At 38.8% G+C, this 22,002-nt stretch overlaps 1 protein-coding gene across 3 annotated transcripts in view; it reads left to right on the top strand.

Moving 5' to 3' along the window:
* The window catches only part of BRD9 (bromodomain containing 9), a 24,830-nt gene extending 10,323 nt beyond the window's left edge, over positions 1-14,507 (top strand). For all 3 annotated transcript variants that reach the window (XM_085306830.1, XM_085306831.1, XM_085306832.1), the window contains exons 8-17: positions 1,182-1,314; positions 3,690-3,765; positions 5,510-5,605; positions 6,492-6,624; positions 6,967-7,078; positions 8,833-8,871; positions 9,292-9,363; positions 10,717-10,819; positions 12,380-12,547; positions 13,353-14,507. In XM_085306830.1, coding sequence (XP_085162956.1) covers positions 1,182-1,314; positions 3,690-3,765; positions 5,510-5,605; positions 6,492-6,624; positions 6,967-7,078; positions 8,833-8,871; positions 9,292-9,363; positions 10,717-10,819; positions 12,380-12,547; positions 13,353-13,453 — 1,033 coding nt within the window. In that variant the 3' untranslated portion in view covers positions 13,454-14,507. The remainder of the gene's footprint in view (positions 1-1,181; positions 1,315-3,689; positions 3,766-5,509; positions 5,606-6,491; positions 6,625-6,966; positions 7,079-8,832; positions 8,872-9,291; positions 9,364-10,716; positions 10,820-12,379; positions 12,548-13,352) is intronic.
* The last annotated feature ends 7,495 nt before the right edge of the window (positions 14,508-22,002 follow it).

Here is a 22,002-nt window from a genome sequence, read left to right on the forward strand (position 1 = left end):
AGAAAAACACTTTGAACTCTTAAGTAATCTTTTTTAATTGGATCTACTCATGTCAGCATTCAGAAACATAGCTGTCACTGTTTTACTGGCAATTATCAAAGTGTAATTTGTTCACTGTTAAATGGATTGTACATGGAATTAATTGAAAGTACCTTTTGGTTAATGAGACTTCAGACTTGATACAGATTCTATAGATTCTTTTTGAAAAGATACTATAACGTGGTTTATATGGTGCCTAGAACAATAGATTTTTTCCTTTCTGATTAATTCTTAAGTAACTTCCTTTATGGAAGTAACTTGGTACTTCGCCATCTTTTTTTGTGCTCATGTTCAAATACAGGTAGTTAACAGAGCAAAGAATTGAGACTGCATGCAATCTATTACTACGCTTGTCTTTAAGATCTAACTTGCTGTACAATCAGACAGCTAAGAATTACTGGCCTTTAATTCTGTCCTGCTACCCAGTTTTGGGGGGGATCAGTTTGAAACAGCTTTTACTTTCTGGTTCTCTTCAATGTTTATGTAATTCTAGTACTTTTGATTATTTTGTCTTTCTGAATAACTTCACACTTAAAAACGTGAGTTTTGGCTTCAGTAGGAAAATTGTTACTGTTTTTGATATGCGAGAATATATAGAGGAGAATTGGTCCTAATAGCAGATATTTTTGCCTCCATAATTGACATTTTCAAGAGGTATTAAAGCAGTATGGAGCTCTATGTTATACTTTAAGAAGTGACTTGCTCACATAGACACCTTAGTATCTAAGCCATTTTTGAAAAATTTCATCCAGAGTGCTGCAACACTCACTCAGTTCTTGTTCATTACGTAGTGTAGAATGTGATAGAAAGACCCAGCTGTTCCAGAGTTTTCAGTTGTGTGCATATTTTCTTAAAGCTTCAATGGAACAAAAAAATTTAAAGACATTTTTCTCATAATAGCATGACCCTGTGATCATTTTATTCTCTTTAGTAGCAAAACTTCTTGTGCAACAGATCTGAATCTCTATACAGAGAGAAATTCCTAGTTAAGCAAAGAGGAGAAAATATCCAGTGCCTAAAGCGTCCTCCTGAGAGAAGAGTGGAACTAACTTTTGTTCAGTTAGAAACTCCAGAATTCAGGGCTTTGTTTTGTTTTGTCTTGTCTTTTGATATGTAAAACTACTATTCTTTTCTTTATTTAGTTGCATTTTTGAACCTGAGGGAAATGCATGCAGCCTGACAGATAGCACTGCTGAAGAACATGTCCTGGCACTAGTGGAACATGCAGCGGATGAAGCTCGGGATAGGATCAATAGATATCTACCCAACAGCAAGGTCCACTGCACGATCAAGTTAACAATTCTGTGTTGTGTTTGACTATTGAATACTATTTGCTTCATCACAGGAAGTGGGCTTGTGTTTGTTGTTTGAGGAATGTTGCATCTAGGAAGGGTAATTTGTGCTCTGCATGGAATATGAAGATAGTTACTGTCTGTCATTTAGTTCACATTGAAGTCCATTTTAGGGTTGGTACAAATGTTGTGTTAAACATATTTAGAAATTCATCTGCAGAAAACAGTGAAACATTGTTCAGGCTTTGTTCTAGCTTCCTTAATTGCAGCCTTTGGTGTTGTTTGGTAACATTAGGATTAACAGTGATTAAAATAGCATCATACTCTCTTACTGTTGCAACTTCAGAAGGAAAGCAAACTTTAGCATAGGTTGAAGGGTTATTATGATTCCTCTCTACCCCAGAAGAAGTCAGCACTTGGTGTTCCTTAACTTACTGTTTTTAGTAACATAGAATCATAGAATTGGTAAGGTTGGAAGGGACCTCTGGAGATCATCTAGTCCAACCCTCAAACCAGTGGCCCATATGGGGATCAAACCCGTGACCTTGGCTTTATTAGCACCATGCTCTAACCAACTGAGCTAAACTTAACAGTTTATATTCTCCTCATTCTGAGCCCCTTTTAGTTTTTTACCAGCCAACAGTAGCTGTCAACTATAACACACTCTTGTGTGAGTACAAAATACAAAGATTCCTCAGTAATTAAGAGTAGCTAGCACTCTATATTAAGAGTTTTGAAGGGTACTAACCACAGTTTAGATGATCTTGAACATAATTCTGATGCATACATTCCAACATTTGCTTTTTGTGGTATTCCAGGATATAGGAGGAGAAGCTCAGTGATACTCATAATACAGTTTCCTCAGCGTGCATTGTTTTTGGACTGCATTTTTCTTAGCTTTCTAGTAATTATGGTTTCCTGTGTTAATTGATGCTAGAGTTGGAATAAATGCAGCAGCAGGCGTGTGCATAGATGCATGTTAGTCTGTTTCCTTTGCATCATGTGGCAGCTTACCACCATCACTGCACATTAATTTAATTTCTATTCTGTCACAGTCTAGTGACTGCCTCAGTCAAAAAAGGTTCAGGGTGTTGCTGCATCCTCATTTTTCCACCTAGCTTTTAACTAGTGTTGCAGAAGAAACATTTACCTTGAAACATTAGTGGTAGCAGCTATGTCTTTAAATTTAAGCATCTTGGACTCAGCTGAATTGGGAAATAAAACCCCAAAGAATGATGGAAGAAGGCTTAGCTCTTTCAAGATATTTCTGCTTCCTGGATAATTAGAAGACTTGCTAGAAACCAAGGCTATTTGGAAAACTGCAGGATAAGAGTGGCTTTTTAAAAACCTTTTGCAGGAACAGTAGTCTTCTGCTATTTACCTGCTTTATTGATGCGTATATACAACTGTGTACCTTCAAATAGTGATGTGTTGAAGAGAGTTTTTACTGTAATCAGTGTGTGAGAAAGCAGCAGGATATTCTACATGCTCTGCATTTTGACATGTTAGTGTGTAATATGTTAATCAGCTAGACAATCCACTGCAGAGCCCACTGGATCTAGGTGATGCTGATGCATTCTTAAAGGTTCACCCGTTGTTATCTTGTGTCACCTGAAGGTATCATTCCTGCTTATCCCTCTCTCAAATGTTTATCACTACTTTATTCTAATTGTATGCCACCGTTAACTTTGGCCTTACATAGAGACAGTGATAAGCTCTCAAGAAGAAGAAAAAAACAAAATGGAGATTTACTGTTCAATTCATTTGACTGTATTTATTCTCTCTTCTCCACACAGAAGATGAGATACACTCTCCTTAAAGAAGATAAAATGTTTTGCATGCTTCATATGTAGTCTGTTTTTAATATTAGCTTTTTTTTAACAGTTTGTAGCTCTAATTAGACTCATGTTCTGTCATCTTCTAGGTCTTCAGTTGTCTTTTTACTATCACATACACGTTGTCTGATTGCTCTGTCACAGCACTTCCTCCTCTTATAAATCTGATAGTATGTTATTAGAGAATATTATTAGAGAAAGTTGTGAATGAAATTTGAAAACAAGGAGTTCAGTCTAGACTTGGAAATAAGCAGTGAGATAGATTGCAGATAGGAGACTTGGAAGTAAGCAATGAGAGACTGCAGATAGGAGGATAGGAGTTGTGATTTTGCTTCTGGAAAGAAAGTGTGCAAGTCTAGAACATGTAGGATTTAATGGGAATTGTTTTTTTCTTGGATGCAAACTTTAGATCTGACTTGGGAGAATGGAGGAGGAGTCGTACGTTTGACAGAGAAGCAGTTGCTTAAAAAACGTTGGGACTGTTAGGAATTATGAAAGTGCTTCTGTATCTTTCTGTTTACAGATTGGTTATCTGAAAAAGAATGGAGATGGAACTCTGTTATTCAGTGTAGTCAACTCATCTGATCCGGAAGCAGAAGGTAAATGTCTTAATCCTTTAAATAAACATTTCAAAAAGTGTATGTTCTAGCAGATTTTGAAGGCTTAAATGTACATGCAGATCCTGCGTAGCACAAATGAGTTCTTTTTAAAATCAAAAAATCTGTATTTCCCCAAAAGTTTGCCACAAGAGCTAGATTTAGTAACTCCAAAATGTTTCTCTTGACCTTTCAGGTTTTCACTTTTCTCTTCAGGTGCTTTGTTTTACTGAAACTAACAATATGAAGATAAAATGATATCTGTTTATAAGCACTTACATTTTGCTACAACTTTACAGAGAAGTTAGAAGACAGGCTTTTGCTCCAGGTTACCTAGAATCTTAAAATCTAATAGACAAAAAGGTGAATGAAAATGTTGTTGTCCTGCCTAAATATTCAATGCACATATACAGAAAAGAGCAGAGAAAGCTAATTTTGTATATGCATTACCTAATTTAAGTTATCTGCTAATTTTCTGGTATACAAGTTTTGCTTAATTGTTTTTCTGTAGTTCCTTAATCTATTCTATGCATTTTTGCTTGTTTTGCTACTGTATGTTATTTATTTTATGCTTTCTACTCTTTCTAGTCTTGAGCTCAAAAGGCAGAAGCCATGGAAAGTTTACAATAAAAGAAACTGCATAGTGTTTGTGCTGCTGCATGACATGTTGATTTTGCACTTTTACATCTGCAGTTTTTGAGACTGGAGTTCATTCACAGGTTATCTGTCACTGGGGTTGATGAAGGCGTGGACCCTTTTGACTAGTCAAACTTCTGTTGATCTCATTTGGGAGATGGAAGCCTGTATCTCAGCTGTTGTCTAAATTTTTTCATTTATTATCTAAGTTTGTAGAAAATAATTCTGACAATGAAATTGAGCGTTTTGAATGCCTTCATGCAATTACCTGTTTCTGAACAAATAATAAAATGAACGTGATTATCTCTGAAATCATGCCACTATGAAAATTTAGACAGTGATGGCAATGGGAGCAGTGAAGTACTATATGATTCTTGATGTTTCTGTGCTCCTGAATCTTTTTAGTTTGTTTAGTTAGTACTAGTTATACTGGACTTGAAGCTAAGACTATAATTAGAATTTTTGTTGTAGACTTTTCTTCTATCCTAGTAAATTTCTAGTTATATATTTGCTTTCTGCAGTTTAGTAACCGAGTATAATTACCATTAGATTATGTAACAGAGCCATGGGAAGTATCCTAAGTACAGAATTGGTGGTGGTGGTGGGTCCATATAAAACCGTATTGCAAATGTTATGAGATGTTTTAATTATGCAGTTCTTCAGTACTTTACCATCATGGCTGCAGCAATATTTTTTTTTTCTAATGTACTTACCTTAACAATTTTCTTTTTATTGTGGTTGGGTTTCTATAGCCAAACTGTTCTGTAAACAGCATAAAAAACTGCTTTTATTGCTTTCATAGTATCTGCATGTTTAAATATTTATGAATCAGCTAGTGCTGATTGATGATGCTATATTCATTAGAAGGGAAATAAGCCATAGACTTTGTGGTTAAGATATGGAAAGTTAGTTACAATATATACTTGAAATTTAAATGGAGAATGTGAATTGCTGTACCTGTACTTGATAAAACTGTACAGCTTAAACATTTAGCTTTTATGGTAACTATGACTTTTTAAAAGGAGCAATAGCCAATATTCACCATGAATTAATCTTAAACATTAAATACATTTTGTTAAAATGAACGTTCTTTTAAATCAAATTATTACAGAGGAAGAGACTCACCCAGTGGATCTTAGTTCACTGTCAAGCAAATTATTACCTGGCTTCACTACACTGGGATTTAAAGATGAACGAAGAAACAAAGGTAAATGCCAGAGAAGAATGTGTTTTAACTTTTGCATTATTTAAATGCTTGAGCAAATTCCAGACATAAAAATTTCCAGATTATACCTGTATCCCAGTGTCTTTTTGAAAAATATTTAATTATTTCAATTCACAGTAGAATGTGATTTTTAATTAAATTGCATTTTTTGGGCTATTAAATGTAACAAAATTAAGAGTCTGTTGATTAATGTTTTGCTGTAATGTCATATCCACAGTTGAAACTTTTTAWTAAAACTCCCCTGTTTGCTGTGGCAGAAATATTTTGCAGAGCACCTACCTCCTTTAGAGTGGAGAACAAACCTTTTGATTGTTTAGATTCTTGTATCAGATGACATTATTTTCACAAGCTGTAGTGCCGTTCTATTAAAACTTGCTTTTTTTTCCTTTTGCTACTCTAGTTCTAATAGTCTTGATATAGTTTCTAACCTACTCTTATGTAGGACTTGGTGTCTTAACCTGCTGAAGTATTGTTTTTAAATTTCCTGGCTAAATATGGATTCTATGTTTCAGTTGCCAAATAAGGTTTGATTTCAGTCTGCTCTCTAGAAACTGATGGCCAAACAGTGAATCAGCCACACAAAAAGCAGGAATCTGTAATAGGAAAAAAATTTTTTTGGTTAGCTTAGTTCTTTATTTTTTGACAGCATAAGTACATTTGTTTATACACTTGAATGACGCAGTTCTGGATTCTGGAAGGGTCTTTGAAATATTGTTCTTGAAATTCAATTTGGAGGTCGTAGGGGAAGGAAGCAGAATAAAATAACAGGCTACTGAAACTTTATATACTTGCTTACAGAAACATTTCCTTTTCCAGTGATTTCACACTTGTGATAATTATTTGTCTTCTCTTTATTCTAACCATTTAGTAACCTTTCTTACAAGTGCAAGCACAGCACTTTCCATGCAAAACAATTCTATATTTCATGATTTGAAATCAGATGAAATGGAACTGCTATACTCAGCATATGGTGATGAGACTGGGATACAATGTGCCTTAAGGTAAGTGCTTCCTTATTTGAAAGGCTTTTTTACTGAAGAAAGAGTTACTGCTTTAATGCCAACTTCTCAGATCAATTGCTCCCAATCCTGATTTTTCTAAAATTTACTTTAAAAATAGTTTATTATAAAGCTTTGTTTAGTAAAAATAAATAAATGAAAAATCTTGAGGGTCCAATCATTTTTTTTCCTAAAGGCACATGAGAATGTAAAAGTACAAGGAGAAAACCATAATATAAGATGGTGGGGGGGGGGGGTTGGTTTTTTTTGTTTGTTTGTTTTTTGTTTTTGTTTTTAATGAAAGCATTTCTTTTCTTCTATTGGTAATATCTCTCTTCCTGCTAGCTTACAAGAATTTGTGAAGGATGCTGGAAATTACAGCAAGAAAATAGTGGATGATCTTCTGGACCAGATCACTGGTGGAGATCATTCCAAAACTATTTATCAGCTAAAGCAGGTGGGTCCCTGATGCACTGAAATGTCACTGGTTTATCAAAACCACGATGGACCTGGCTTTGTTTTTAATATAGTTTGAGATGCTTTGTTTTCCAGTGTCAGTTTAAGTCGTCCCTACGCCCAGCCCTCCCCCTTCTTGCCTTCGTCTGTTGTGCAGGCTTAGCTGTTCATGTAGCCATGTGGTGAACCAAATTAGAAACTGAATTAATCAACTTAGAAGTAACCTTTCTATTTTTTTCTTTATTTTTATTATTATTATTTTTTTCACTTTCCGCAGCTAGATCAGCACTCTAATCTGGTTCACCATGTGACTGCAGAAAGGAAGAGGCAGGAGGGTGCAACTTAGGGGTGGGACCAATCAGGGCTGCATGAGCAGCTCTGTCACTTAGTATAAAGCAATGACCTAATATCTGCTTCTGAGTTAGATTGCAATGCTTATGTTAGATTTTTCTTTTCTTTTTAAAATGTAAAATACATCCTTTATAGAAGGATTTGTTATTTGGGGAATTAAAATAGTGTTAGAGAATAAAATAATACCACTTCATTGGTACCTATACCCAATGATGCTAACTCTTGAATTCACGTGATCTGTTTAAACCAAAAAGTTTAACTCATTTCCGAAAATGATTTTTCTGAGATATTCATATTAAGAGTGGAGAAGAGTTTTTCCCCAGAAATGTACATATTAGTGGGTAGCAGTGTTCACATTCCCAGGACAAAATAGACTACCAAAAATTGCAAAATCATATTTAATGTTATCTGCACTCTGAAAACCACTGTTAGTCTGACATAGTTGCCTGCTGTTTAAAATGGTAGTGTTTTGAGTGATTCTAGAAGAAAGAAAAAAATTGTGAATAGAGGAGGGAAAAAAGTTATCAAACTTCCTAATGTGGTGGGAATTAAATTGTGCTAACCTCTTCAGTCTTAGAAATTGGATAGAGTGGGCAATGTATGTGGGAAGGGAGACAACAGAATGTAAGATATTGGGGACCCTTGAGACTTTTCTGGATGTTTGTACATTGTCTCTACTGGAAACAGTTTGAACATGAAACATCTTCCCTAAAAGGAAGAAAAATGCAAAGAATTAATTAAAAAAATCTAGTATTATAATATTCTGTATTCTTCTATTTTCTATTTCTATTCTGTATTCTATTCTATTTTCTTCTATATGTAAAAATGTATATGCAATATATATAACTTAGCTTATAGTAAGTAAAATGTATGCTTTAACACTTTTGCTGCCTTGTTGTAGGAATCTTGTTCCAAATAAGAATTTTTTGAACATCTTTCAAATGGTCAATGGCTATTTACACTTAGACTGTTCAGTTCGGGTATATGCGAATGTGTATAGATTTTGCACAGCTGAGTGTGTTTCACTAGAGATGTGCCATGGTGTTTTATGCTTGAGTATTTTATACTGTTACATTTGAGTAAGAAATGTCTCTGCAAGTGCAGCTTTAAATGATTGGATACCAGAAGTTGCTGTACTAATGAGTAAGATTTTACACTTGAGCATAAAGTTCATGGGCAGAAGAAATAGCATAAGGGAATTCAAACATCCATTAAAATGGATAATAGTAAGATGTTTCAGAACAGCATTCTTTATATTGTAATTACATTACAATACATTACAGATATGTGAAAAGTATTAGGTATCTTCAGTGTATGTGAGAAGCTTGAATATAGTTGATGTTGTATGAAAAAGATCTTTTGCCTATGTTGAAAAAAGTAATTGGTAGTATTATTTCTCCACAGAGGCGAAACATTCCAGTAAAACCACTGGATGAAGTTAAAGTAAGCTATGCTGATACTTGGTTGGGGAAAAGTGTCTTATTTTAGAGAACATGATGTTCCCTGGGTTTTCAACATTCAAATTCCCCATTTTAATTAATGCAGAATTTATTCAATTCCTGTTATTTACAGGAAAAGATTGATAAAGCTTATATCTTTAAAAAAAAAAAAAAAAAAAGCCTGCTAGCCTGGCTAGTTCTAAATTAGTTGCTTATGTGAACATATATGGTGATCTGTTAAAGAAGAGCTAGTCTTAGTTTTATTTAAAAATAAAAAGATAAAGACCTGTACTAACAAGTTCTCCATGATGGCCTAAAATCTGATCATAGCGAACTCGTAAATTGCATGAATTAAGAGTATTTTTAAAAAACACTAGTCCAAGCTGTAAAGTGGCAATAACTGAGATATGATTTGGTACCTTAGGTTCTGCCAGTTCTCATAAAAGAAGAACACAAGTTGCGGAATACTTGTCCAGATTCTTCCAAACAGATAATGGTAAAATGGTTTGTATGTAGAAAATGGAAGTGTTACACACATTCATTTTATTTCAGCATGTTCTGAGGTAGAGGATTAACATTTCGGTATCTGGAATAAGTTTTCATTACTTAAAATGTATTCTCTAACATTCATTCTGTTTTGGTTAGTGGTTTTGTTTGTCCTGTTCTGTATTCTCTGGTTTAATTCAKCATGCATAAATCTCAGAGGCAGAAATAACAGGAGTCTGAAAGATTTTTGATCTGCTAATGATGAATATTTGAGGTCTATCCTGCTGTAAAAGTGGAGAAAAAGAAGTAGTATTTACCAGTTTTTCCACATCTAGAAAATGTTTGTTAGAAAATACAGGTGAATGAAATACATATCTTTCCCTTCTACAGCTGCTAATCAGCAAATACTATTTTAAGTGGTACAAGTGTTATCTTGCAAATTATTTGTCACAACAAAGGATATGCACGACAGGATTCCATGCCAATTCACATAAAAATTATAACTACTACATTGTAAATGCCAGTAAAATTATACTTTTATAAATATTTCATACAGGTTTTGTGGGAAGATTTGTATTTCTTTAGAAGGTGACCAGTCAAGGTAATTCATGCAAGTACAAAGTTATTTTTTAGAAATATAAAATAAAAATACCTGGTGATATCATACATTGCATGTCCCATTTCTGCTGCTGGAATTCTGATAGAATGTGTTTTGAAACTTACTAGCTTGTAATTTTCTCTTCTAATTTTTGCCATTGCATAGAAGTGTTGTAGTGAATATGGAAGAAATGAGATGGTTGTAGTACAGCCTATATTTCATTATCTAAAAGTGTAAAGATATGCTTACTAGAGTCTAGCTCCAGGTGATGCTGTCTAGAATAGGGAGGTCTGTCTTACTGGCTTTATGAATTACGTGCTGAAACTTTCAGTACATCCACTGTTGCATTGGGAAGGTGAGGGAAAAGGAGTTCTGGAAATGGTTCATGGGAAGGGCACTGATAATGCTTCCCCTAGCCTTTTGCTATGGGACTGGGATGAACTGAGCATATAGTTGAGTTCCAGACGTTTTGATAATGTTGGTTTCAGCAATCCTGGATGATTTAGGTGAAAGTTTCAGACTATCCTACAGATCCCTTCCTGGATCTTTTGTCATTCTAATGATACAATATGTCCTGGAACCATGTTTGTAATGCCTGTGAGCTGCAGGTTGGCTAAGCTTAGTCTAGGAAGTTCCAGTCTCAAGTGTTGCTGCTGCACGCTTTTGAAAGTGCAGATCTATGCATTTACCTTGAACTGTTAGTTACTGTGACAAGTTGTCGCTAATGTTGGTCTTAAGTCTTCCCATTTCTTGTATTTTAATTAGGTTGGAGAATCTGCTGGAGACAATAATACTTCTGACTTGGACTTTCTTTCTATGAAACCATATTCAGATGTATCTCTTGATATATCCATGTTAAGTTCTTTAGGTAAGTAATTAAATATGCAAGGCATCAATTATGGTTTAGTTGTAACATTTAGTCAAAGTAACAGCTGGATTTGCTAAGAAAAAGTACTCAAAGAGTTAATAGTTCTAAAGTCAATGTAAATAAAAGTCTATGGCTGGTACAAGGGAAATGAAACCTCAGTTCATTTTTTCCTTTGAAACTCCCCTATGCTAGACAAACCAACTTTTTATACCTTGAGAAAATAAAGCATTTACACATCATGAGTTTGAAATTTTTTAAAAAACATTTTCATAGTAATGTAAGTTGAGGAATCAGTGTGAACTATGGCTCAACACTATTATTGCTTTATATACTGTCTTTTGAAATAACCGTTTGGGAACTGAGTAGTAAATATGTCAAACTCAATTATAACACCACTTCAAATGTCCCAAAATAACAATCAGGAAAAAAATTCAGGTACTGGGAAGACTAGCTTCAAAAAGGGAGGCAGCAAAGGGTTTGTTGTTTCAAATATACATTGTTTATAGACATTCTTTTTTAAATACAGAAAATAATGTTCGCATTTTTGCAGGCTGCTGAGTTGATCAGATGTATTCAAAAATTTCATCACAAAATTAACTTTTGATCATGGTTAAAGATGCCTTTAATTCAGTATGTGAAAGATGCCAAACCATCTGTTAAAAGAAATAAGCCAGGTGACAGAAAGCTTAAAAATTTTTGTACGGATTTTTCCTATGGATGTAGTAGTCTTTGAAAAGCAACTGTAAACTCTGTCACGCACTAATTTTATTGCTGTTCAATAAATCAGTGCATATATATCTGTATTAATATATATCTGTTTCAGAGATAATGTTAGGAATTAGTCTTGCGATGAATTGAAAACTGCTCTATTGAAAGCTACTCATATTTTTTTCTTTAAGAACTGTGAGTGGTCTTTCTATAAATAATCTTTTTTTCAGAATACTTGGGTTCTGGAGAGAGATTATAGCATATCCTATTTCTCACCATAATTCTTACAAAGTTGGCAAGCATTGTATTGAACACAGTTCAAAACTGAAGTGAAAGTTTTGTTTCCCCTCTATTTTCCTTTTTTCTTTTTTTTTTCTTTTTTTAACTCTTCATTTGAAAGAACAACATATGACACATACTTCTAATTGATTTTATAGTTCAACTTTCTTTGGCTTACTGTAAATTGAGTACAGCTGGAAGAGATGGGGAAATCTTCCATAATGGGGATTTCTCAGCCTCCCTAGATGGTGTGTTCTATTTTAACTGTATTTCATGTTAGATATTTAATTAACTCTTCTGCTAACTTCCTCTGTCTTACTGTAAGCTAAACTTATTATTTTTTTTGTCTACAGCTTGACAGATCAGCAATACAAATTAAGCTCCTACTTTTAAATACTAGGAAACTTAGAGAAATTCAGTTCAGTTTCAGCCTTTCCCATGGCCCAGAGCAAGATTCAGCTCTTTTGTGCAATAGGCAACACTTGTGATAATTTATTCGAGAATTTACTTATTGTGACTTGTTAATTCACATGTGCTAATTACTAGTTTTGATTGATAACTCCTTGCTCTTAGGAAAGGTGAAGAAGGAGCTTGATCATGATGATAACCATTTACACTTGGATGAAACAACTAAACTGCTGCAAGACCTCCATGAGGCTCAAGCTGACAGAGTGGGATCCCGGCCATCATCTAATCTGAGTTCCCTGTCCAATACCTCTGAAAGAGACCAGCATCATCTTGGTAAAGTTAATTGTGTCACAGAAGTTGCAGTATTTCTGCTGCAATTGAAATAACCTGGAAACTTATCTTTTAACTTGCATAAACCTTTACATGAAATTACTCTGATTAGACAGTATACAGACTGCAGAATCTCATACTAATTTTTAAATATGAGTGTAAAGGCAACTAAAAAGACATACTTTTCATCTGCGGAAATAAAAACACTAATTCTAGTCACTTACTTCAGATTAAATGGGATTGATATAACTGTGAAGTAAAATGATATTTGACAGACTATAATATGTCCTTGTATTTTATGCTGCTAAGGAGTAGATTATGTTTATTTTACTTCAGTAACCAAGCACCAAGTAACATGGGATTCTGCAATAACCTTCCATTGTCAACTGTAAACCCGAGATTCAGTCATAAAACAGGACGATAGGGTAACACACCACTTCATAATTTGGTGCCATTTCTGAGAAAGTAGGAAATACTGTTTGGATAATACTAAGTTAGATATTTTTTTCAGTACAGAGTAAAAGACTGATTACTTTTTCAAAAGGGATCTAAATTGCTAAGGAATCCTGAGGCTTCTTTCCCCCCTCCTCCCGCACCCCTCCTAAGAATTTCCTTACTATTTAAGTATCATTTAAATGTCTGTGCTGTTCAAAAAGACTGGAAAGAACATACTAAGTAACTATGCTGTTTATTTTTATATATATATATATATATATATAAAAATACACAAACGTACATACACATGTGCTCTATTGCTGATATTTTTCTATACTTTTAAAAGGTCTTTTTTTTCTTTCATTTTCTACAGGAAGCCCCTCTCATCTGAGTGTTGGAGAGCAACAAGACATGGTTCATGATCCCTATGAATTTCTTCAGTCTCCAGAAACCTCGAATGCTACTACTAACTAATCTGACATGTACTATAGATATTTTGTATTTTAAGTGTGTAATGTTTTTATAAAGTTTTTGTCCATGGCAAAAACCTCAATTTTGTCCTCCTTTGTATGAGGATTGTGTTTAATATACACATAAGATTAAACAAACAAAAAAGGCCTACCTAATATATCATGTTGTTAGCAATGTACCAAAAACTGCTTTTGTTTTTTTTCTACTTGTGTGTGAATTTTTTGACTGAAAAACAGATTATGTGATAGAAAACTTGTGTTTTGTAAAAATAAATWAATTAATTAATTAAAAAGTGATTTTTTTTCCAATATCACAGCAGCAGTCACGAAATGTTTCATGACAGTAGTTTCATGACTTGGTCACTAGTTAACACCTAGTGTTAACTTGGTTACTAGTTAACTTGAACATTTTCAAGGAGGAATATTTTATTTCAGTGGTGACAGAGCTTCATGAACTGTGGTTACTCCGTTTCCCATCTCTTAACCCTAATAATCTATAGAAGTGTATTAGATTTCCCCATACTTTAAAATTTTCTTGTTTTAATGACTGTAGAGACCACTTAATTTCAGAAGAACAACATTTTGTAGTTGCATTAAAATGCTCACTGTAAGAATTTTATGCAGGATCAAAAAGAGAGAATGTTTTATGATCCCTTTTGTTTATTGAAACGCAAAATATACTCATTTTTAATTTCATATGTATGTTTACTTGGATAAGAAAATACTGGATAAGGTGTGCTTTTTCAGTAATTTTAAAATGAAAATTTTTATAATTCAGTACTGACTTAACTGGGGGTTTTTATACCATTAATATGTGCAAGCTGAACAAATGTTATGAATTTGCAATATTTCGTAAATACTACCTTAATAAAAATCATACAAAACCTCTTTTGATGTTTGAAAATATCTTGTTCGTATTAGGGAAACATTTGCTTCCTCATCTTTACAAAGCTTGAAATACTAGGAGCTTTTGATTTGAATTTCTGTGCTGCTGCAAAATGTATATTTCATCATGTCAAATGTAGCTGTAAATAAAATTAACTCTGAGTTTCCTGTAACTACTAAGGAAGTTTGTCAGGTAACTGAGATCAAAGTCTTGGTAAAGTCCAATTAGGACAATCTATTTACCCAAGCTAGGTATTTGTGCTTTGGACTGTTCTACATGGTGAAGTCTCCTTGCTCCTCTTYGAGGATATGTGTTTCTGTTTAGCTGTTAAATGTAAGATTATGTAGATCATTAAAAGACTTCAGCAACCATACTGGCATATAAAATGACTGCCCTTTTCCTTCTCTACACCGCAGGATGCCGGTCACTTCACTTCACTTCACTTCACTTCACTTCACTTCACTTTGCAGTCCCACAAATGGATCAAAGAACTGATCAGAGTTCAAACGTCAGCTCTGTGTAACAGGTGAGGGCGCAGTGGCCCGCCTCAGGCTGTGCTACAGAGCCAGGGTCAGAGAGCAGCAGTGTTGCTTCTAAAACTTTTGCTATYATTAAGGTAGGTCTTTGCCAATTTCCCAGTAAGCTGTTCCTGATTGTGAAGGATCAGATACCTACGCTTCTCTTGGAATGGAAATCTGCAGCATAATGCTCATACACTGCATAATGTAAGGCACGAGAATGACATGCTAAGTACGGAAGGGAAACATTTGAGATTTAGATGGATATTTATCCATCAGTTTTTATCATTTATCAGCATATCAGCATATCTAAGTCATCTTTGATACAAGTATCAAAGTATCTTGTTTTTGCAATATGTTTGAGGTCAAAAGTCTTAGTCACTTGAAAAGTTTGCTGGCTAACATTGCTGTTTATCTGTGATAACCCAAAAGTTTGGAGTGTATTTTAGTCTTTGAGCTCTGACCTCTACAGACCGCATCCATTGTAGTGTACAGGAAAAGTCAGGATGGCAGCAGCTGAAGTGGGCAGGAGAAGAACTGGTAGAGGTGGTAGCAGAGACAAAAACATGCTCATCATGTAAAGTACTGGTGGATTGTGTTTGCTCTGTGTGTGTATACATAGGCGTACATAGCATTCCAAAGTGAAAAGGAGTTTTTCTGCCAGGGATGATTTTTTTTGAACTCAGGTCAGAGATTTGGTATCAAATAATTCATGGGATGTTTTGGAGAGTCAAACTAAATGCAAGTGTTACTGCCTGCTAGGTTCTGTGTAGTACTGGAGGTTCAGATATGTAAGATAAAATGTGTTAATACTTATGTTTAGGTCATCATTCAGATTCCACTCCYATTCTCTAAAAAACCCAAACCTTGCTACTAGAAGTAATCTTTGCCAACCTTAAAGGACTGGATTCTAGGCTGGGGAAGTGCCTCACTTAAGAAAAATTCCTTTTTGTTTTTTTTTTCGTGCAAGACATGAATAAAGGAGAATATGAAACCAGCTAATAGCATCTTCTGAAACCAGGAGTACTATGTCTTATCAGAATGTAATTACTTTTTCTTATGTTCTGAGAGCTGAAAAGTAATTACTGATTAGTAATAAACATCCTGTGGGGAAAATTCCCCAAAAAAGAAAGAAAAAAAGACAGACAGAAAAGAAAGAAGTGTGATGTCTTGTCTTTATTCTGATACAAATAATGAAATGACCAGCCTATGTGTAATATACCCCACCTCATGTTCACTGGACAGCTGAATACATCTGATCGGAGCTTATGATTTTGTTACTACTTTTTTTGCACAAGAGAGAATCAATTTTGAGTTCTGTGAGTGTGGGCTATGACCATACAACCTCTCCTGGCTACAGAGGTGATAGCTCCCAACTGCTGTCACTAAGCCTCAGCTCTGCTGCTAGAATTGTCAATATGGACCCTTTGCAATCTGTTTCTCAAAACCAAGCTGTGTTGGCACATGCCATCTTAGGTATARCTGGACTAGACTGGCCTTGACAACCTTCTCTGTAAATTGTTTCTACCCAGCTTGTTTTATTGCTGCATCTACCAATCTTTGGGTTACACCAGCAGAACTGTTTGCTACTTGGCACTTTTGTATGCTTGTGCTGTTAATAGCTCTCTTAATTGGGTCTGAAGGAGGAGGTTCTATGCTTAAAGGCTCATCTCCATGAACACAAAGGAGAGCAGAGGAACCCCAATAACCTAAGCACAGGAACCCAGCATCCTGACCCCGTTACTCCAAGGTGTCAGGGGAGAGCACTCAACCCATTGCCAATGGGATTATCTCTCTGGATCACTTTCCAGACTGAGGGGGTTACTGCCTACAGGGATACAGGACTCATTATGGGTTGCTGGGTAAGAGCATCTTCATTTTGTACAGGATTTATTATGGAATATTTAGGGGCTCTAGGGGCCTCTGTATCTGTGGTGCCAACAGTTGGAGAGACAGGAGGGCATGAGATGTCTAAGCGGCAGGATCTGGGGAAGGGGCCATAGGTCACAGAGGACCATGCTTCTGGCATGCCAGCAGCTGAGGGTGTGAATACTGTGTGGGGCATATGTCAATATGTAATTGCTAGCAAACATTGAGCTGGGTTAGCTGGCTGAGAGGATAAGGGGCTGGGGGACAAGCACTGAAGAGGCCGAAAGTGTGGGCTGGACAGTGCGGAGACCAGAGTTGTGTGAAAGCTGGCATACTGGAGGGACCAGGAGGGCCAAGCCAGCTACAGGAGAGACTGTGAGGTTTGAGATTTGGTTATTGGTAGGGCCATAGGTCTAGCCCAGCTACCAGAGACCTGTTTCACTTGTACAGAGTGACTCAGAGCTGCATTCCCCTAGATCTCTTACTAGGCCTACTGAAAGCAAATAAATGACTGTCTTACCAGATGAAAGCTGAACAGAGTGATAGATAATGAAACGTGTTGTTTTGCTACAATCTGACATGCTCTAGAAAGATTACTGACAGTGATGTGATTGCAAAATAAAGAATAAGACAGCAGCTGTTCCATGTCAAAAGTAGTAAGTTCAGTTTTTCTTTTAGCCTTTGATATTAGTTGTACTGCCTAGGATTGCTTAAGAGATCTTCTGGTATCGTAAGAAGAGTTGTTCAAATGTGACTGTCGCCTTGAACCTCCATGGAGCAGGTGGGTGGGCCAGGGCTGGAGGCTGCATTCCTTGCCCAGTCTCTCAGCCCAGCTGGGGGCAGCTGGGAGGCATGAGCRGACTGGCAGCACGTGGGGACCCTCTGGAGGACCTCCTGGCTGAGCCAGCGTCATGACACCCCCAGGGCCAGGCTTCTGGGGAGCGGCAGTGTCGGAAGAGCAAGCAGCTGCTGCTGGGCAYGGGCCAGGGAGCAGGGTGGCCGCCAGACGCAGCAGAAGACCCAGGGCACTGGTGCCAAAGGGCGGGAGATGCTGGCACCGGGAGGCCAGGCGGCCATGGTGGCCAGGCTGTGGCCTTTGCCTTGCTGTTGTCGCCGCACCTGGGTGGAGGGAGGCTGCGGTGCCGCATGTGGCCAGAGGTAGCTGGTGTTGGGCCTGCTGGGGGCGGCAGACAGCGTTCCCGTTGCCGGTGGAGCCCCATGTGCTTGGGAGGTGCTGGGAGCTCTGCAGCTGCCTCCGGAGGCGCCGAGAGGGAACCGTGGCCTGGGTGCGAGAAGGAGCCGAGGGAGCTGCGAGCTGGCCACGGGACCCTCCGCTGTCGAGCCCTGCTGCTGGGAGGGAAGGAAGGGGCCTCGCAGAGCTCTCACCCGGGAGCCTGCCGCTGCGTCCCTCAGGGACAGGCAGGAGCCCTGCGCCGGGCGGGAGCCCCCCGTGCTCCCCGGCTCCGGCTGCCATGGCACCGGTCTGTGCTGGGCATCTGTCCCCCTGTGTGCCACGGGTCTGGGTCAGCAGCCCCCCGAGCGCAGCACTGGCTGTCCTTGTGGGAGGGCACTGGGCTCTGGAGAGGTGCCCCCCATGCCACACCAGCTGCCCTTCCGCCCCGCGAGGAAGAGCCGCCCCGTCCTCACAGCCGCGTGTGTCSGCCGCAGCCCGCTGTGCCTGCGGGCAGCGGAGAAGAGCAGGAGGTGCTAGAGCAGCTCTGCCACACAGCAGGCAGCGCCCGTGGGTGAGGRAGGCCACCAGAGCTGCCGACCATCCCCGGGCAGCTCCCCGGCATGTGTGAGCACCTGGCTGCCTCTGCAGGAGCCCAGCAGGGCTGGGCACACAGAGATGGCTCCTTTGGAAGCGGTGGCTCCTTCCTCGGGCTTGTCCGCTGGGCATGGCTGGGCAGTGCAGGGAGAGGCTTTTGGGGAGAGCTGGCCCTGAGCCCCCACTCACGCCTGCTTGCCTCCCCTGCGGGGTGGAGCTGCTGAGGTGGAGGCCAAAGCTGAGGACAGCCAAGGTGTCCCCCGGGCCAGCAGCAGATGCTCTGCAGCCTGCTGCTGGAGGAGGCTGTTGTGGGGGGGGGGGCAGAGTGGAGAGCGCAGCTGCCGGGGCCAGGGAGTCCTCCTCGGGCGAGCACACAAGGCATGGGGCCGTCCGGGCACTGAGGAAGCAGCAGCCTGCTGAGCCTTGGAGCTGGTGGCAGCAGCCTGGGGCTGCTTTGCCCGCACACGGAGGTGCCAGGAGGCCAGGGGCACCCTGCCAGCACGGGTGTCTCCTGCCCTGGCAAGGGGGCCCCRGGCTGCCCCCAGCTCAGGGCAGCAGCTGGCGCATCACCCTGCGGGCTCTGGCAGCACCTCTGTCCTGCACTCTGCTGCCTCCCCTGGAGAGGGGAGAGCAGCTGCCTGGCTGGCAAGGGATCACAGGTGGTGCTGGTGACCCACACAGTGACCCCTTCATTTTACATGGCCAGAGACAGCTGCTCCTTGTGCAGCTGGGCCAGCTGGGAGAGTGAGAGCTGTTCAGGGACTGCAGCTCCCTGTCCTGGGAGGACATGGCAGAGCCGGACCAAAGCCACTCCTCCAGCCGTGTCCAGGGGGTGGAGAGCAGGAGCACCTCTGAGTCCTCCAGGGGCACAAAGGACCCTGTTGTGAGCCACACTGCCAYTGCTGGCASCTCAAGCCCAGAGGCTGGCAGGGAGAGAGGCTCCCGCCTCCCTGAGGATGGAGAAGAGCAGGGGCGTCAGCCCTGCTGAAGGCGCTGGCAGGGAGCAAAGATGCCCACGCGGGGAGGATGCAGAAAAAGAGGATCATCACCCGCCCCTCCAGCTCGGCCAGTGGTGCTGGTGGTGAGCAAAGATCCCTGTCCGCTGAAGAAACCAACTAGTGATGTTTGTCTGCGGCTCCAGCTCTGTCTTTGACATSGGCAGTGAGGAAAAACTCCCTGGGCAGCTGGACACAGCGAGAGCAGCATCGAGCACTGTGGCTGCATCTYGCCTGTGACAGGCAGGCGTTSCCATGAGTTACAGCAGAGCAGTCAGGGCCACCCTTGGCTGCAGCCCCCACAAGCTGGTGGAATTGAGCATCGTGCAARGAGGCAGCAAGGCAAAAAGCAGATGACAGCCCTGGCTTTCACAAGAGGAGGCTTTAGCCTCTTCCRAGACCTGCWTGGCAGAATGCTGTGGGGTAGCCTTCCCTGGAGGGAAGAGGGGTGCCAGAGAGCTGGCTGATGCTCAAGGATCACCTCCTTCAAGCTCAAGAGGGGCCCAGCCCAACAAGCACAAAAGCAAGGAAGGAGGCCTGCAGGGAGGAGCAAGGAGCTCCTGCCTCAACTCAGACTGAAGAAGGCTGCTACCCTTGAGGGGAGCTCCTGACTGAGGCAGTGTCATGACACCACTGCAGGGCTGGAGAGCTGTGCAAGAATCTGTATATTGTGTTGTTTACATTCCAGTGTTTACATTTATCTTTCAGTGTGTATACTAGATTGTTTACATTTGCATTCCAATGTTCATATAGAGCTGTTTACATTTTGCACATTTTGAATTAGCCTCCATTATTAATGCAGCAGTGCATAGAATTAAATAGGAAGATGTTTCTTACATTTTCCACTTACGTTTACCTTTCAATGTCTATACTGGATTCTTTATGTTAACAGTTCAACATTTATGTTTATGAGCCTATTTTACATTTGTTTGTTTACATTCCAATATTTTTTTATTTCAATGCTGACATTGTGGTGTTTCTGTTTACATTGCAGTATTTACATTGCATTATTTACATTTAGATTCCACTTGGTGTTTACAGCCAAATGTTTACATTAAATTGCTTGTTTACATTCCAATGTGTATGTTTGCATTGTGTTGTTTATGTTATGGACTAATGTTTACATTGGGTTGTGTTCCAATATTTATGTTACATTCAGCTATTTTCATTCCAATGTTTACACTGGTTTTCTGTGTTTATGCTCCGATGTTAATGATCCAATGTTTACATTTGGTTGTTTATGTTCTCATTGCAATATTTATGTTATGATCTGATATTTATCCTTCGATGTTTACCTTTACTTTTTATGTTTATGTTGCAAAGTTTATGTTAATGTTTCAGTGTTGCATTGGTTGTTTACATTTATATTCAATGATTTATGTTTGTGTTCCAATGTTTGTTTTTATTTTCAGATTTTATGTGTATGTTTCAATGTTTACATTAGGTTGCTTACATTTGAGCAATGTTTACATCAGATTGCTTATGTTTACTTTTCACTATTTACATTAGGTTGTTTTTGTTTACATTCCAACGTTTATGTTTTTGTTCCAATGCTTACACTTGGCTGTTTACACTTGAATTTTTATGYTTCAATGTTTAAATTGTTTTGTTTGCATTTACATTCCAGTGTTAATTCTTACCTGCCAGAGTTATTATTTTTACGTACAAACATTTCTGTTTATGTCCCAATGTTTACCATTAGTTGTTTACATTTAAATGTTTGCTTACATTACRTTGGGTTGTGTTTACCTTTCAATGTTTACATTTAGAGTTCGATGCTTGCAGTGAGTTGTTTATATGTATTATTCATATGTATCAGTCTATACTCCAATGTTTACGTCTCAGTGTTTACACTGGGTTGTTTGTATTTACATTCCAATATTTATATTTGGTTACTTATGTTTACATTTCAATATTTACATTGGATTGTCTACATTTATGGTCCAATATTTATGTTTATGTATCAGTATCTACATCTGGTTGTGTGTTTATGTTCCAGTATTTACATTTGATCACATATGTTTACGTTCCAACATTTACATTTGCATTCCAATGTTTACATTTTGCAGATCTGAGGTTAACCTCCATTATTAATGCAGCAGTGCAGCGAGTTAGATAGGAAGCTGAAGAAATGAACCAAGGCTAAACRGAAGACTGGAGTCTTGGCCCTACTCAAAGTCAAGTTTCTTTTCCAGGTTCTGCCAGACCCCTGAAGACCCCGATTTGATATTTTGCTTCTTTTGCTGTTCAGTCATGAGGAAAGGTGCAGCCTGTATTTCACCTATGGATCTGAGAGCAGGAGACCTAACTGATACTGATTTGAGTGGTCAGTGGTGAAAGCTTGGAACAGAAAGTGACAGCAGTTTGTCTATAGGTCCTGTTTGGATGGGACTACGTCCATGCGTGGTTACCACAACCGTAGCTACACACAGAAAAAAATTAGCTCAGAATATTGTGTGTACTTCTGGAGTAAAACAGAGCATATCCTGGCATCCTTGTATTTTTATCATAAAAAAA

The sequence above is a fragment of the Rhea americana genome, unplaced genomic scaffold (assembly GCF_003343005.1).
Source record: "Rhea americana isolate MKP2758 unplaced genomic scaffold, rheAme1 scaffold_248, whole genome shotgun sequence".
In the NCBI taxonomy this organism is placed as follows: Eukaryota; Metazoa; Chordata; class Aves; order Rheiformes; family Rheidae; genus Rhea; species Rhea americana.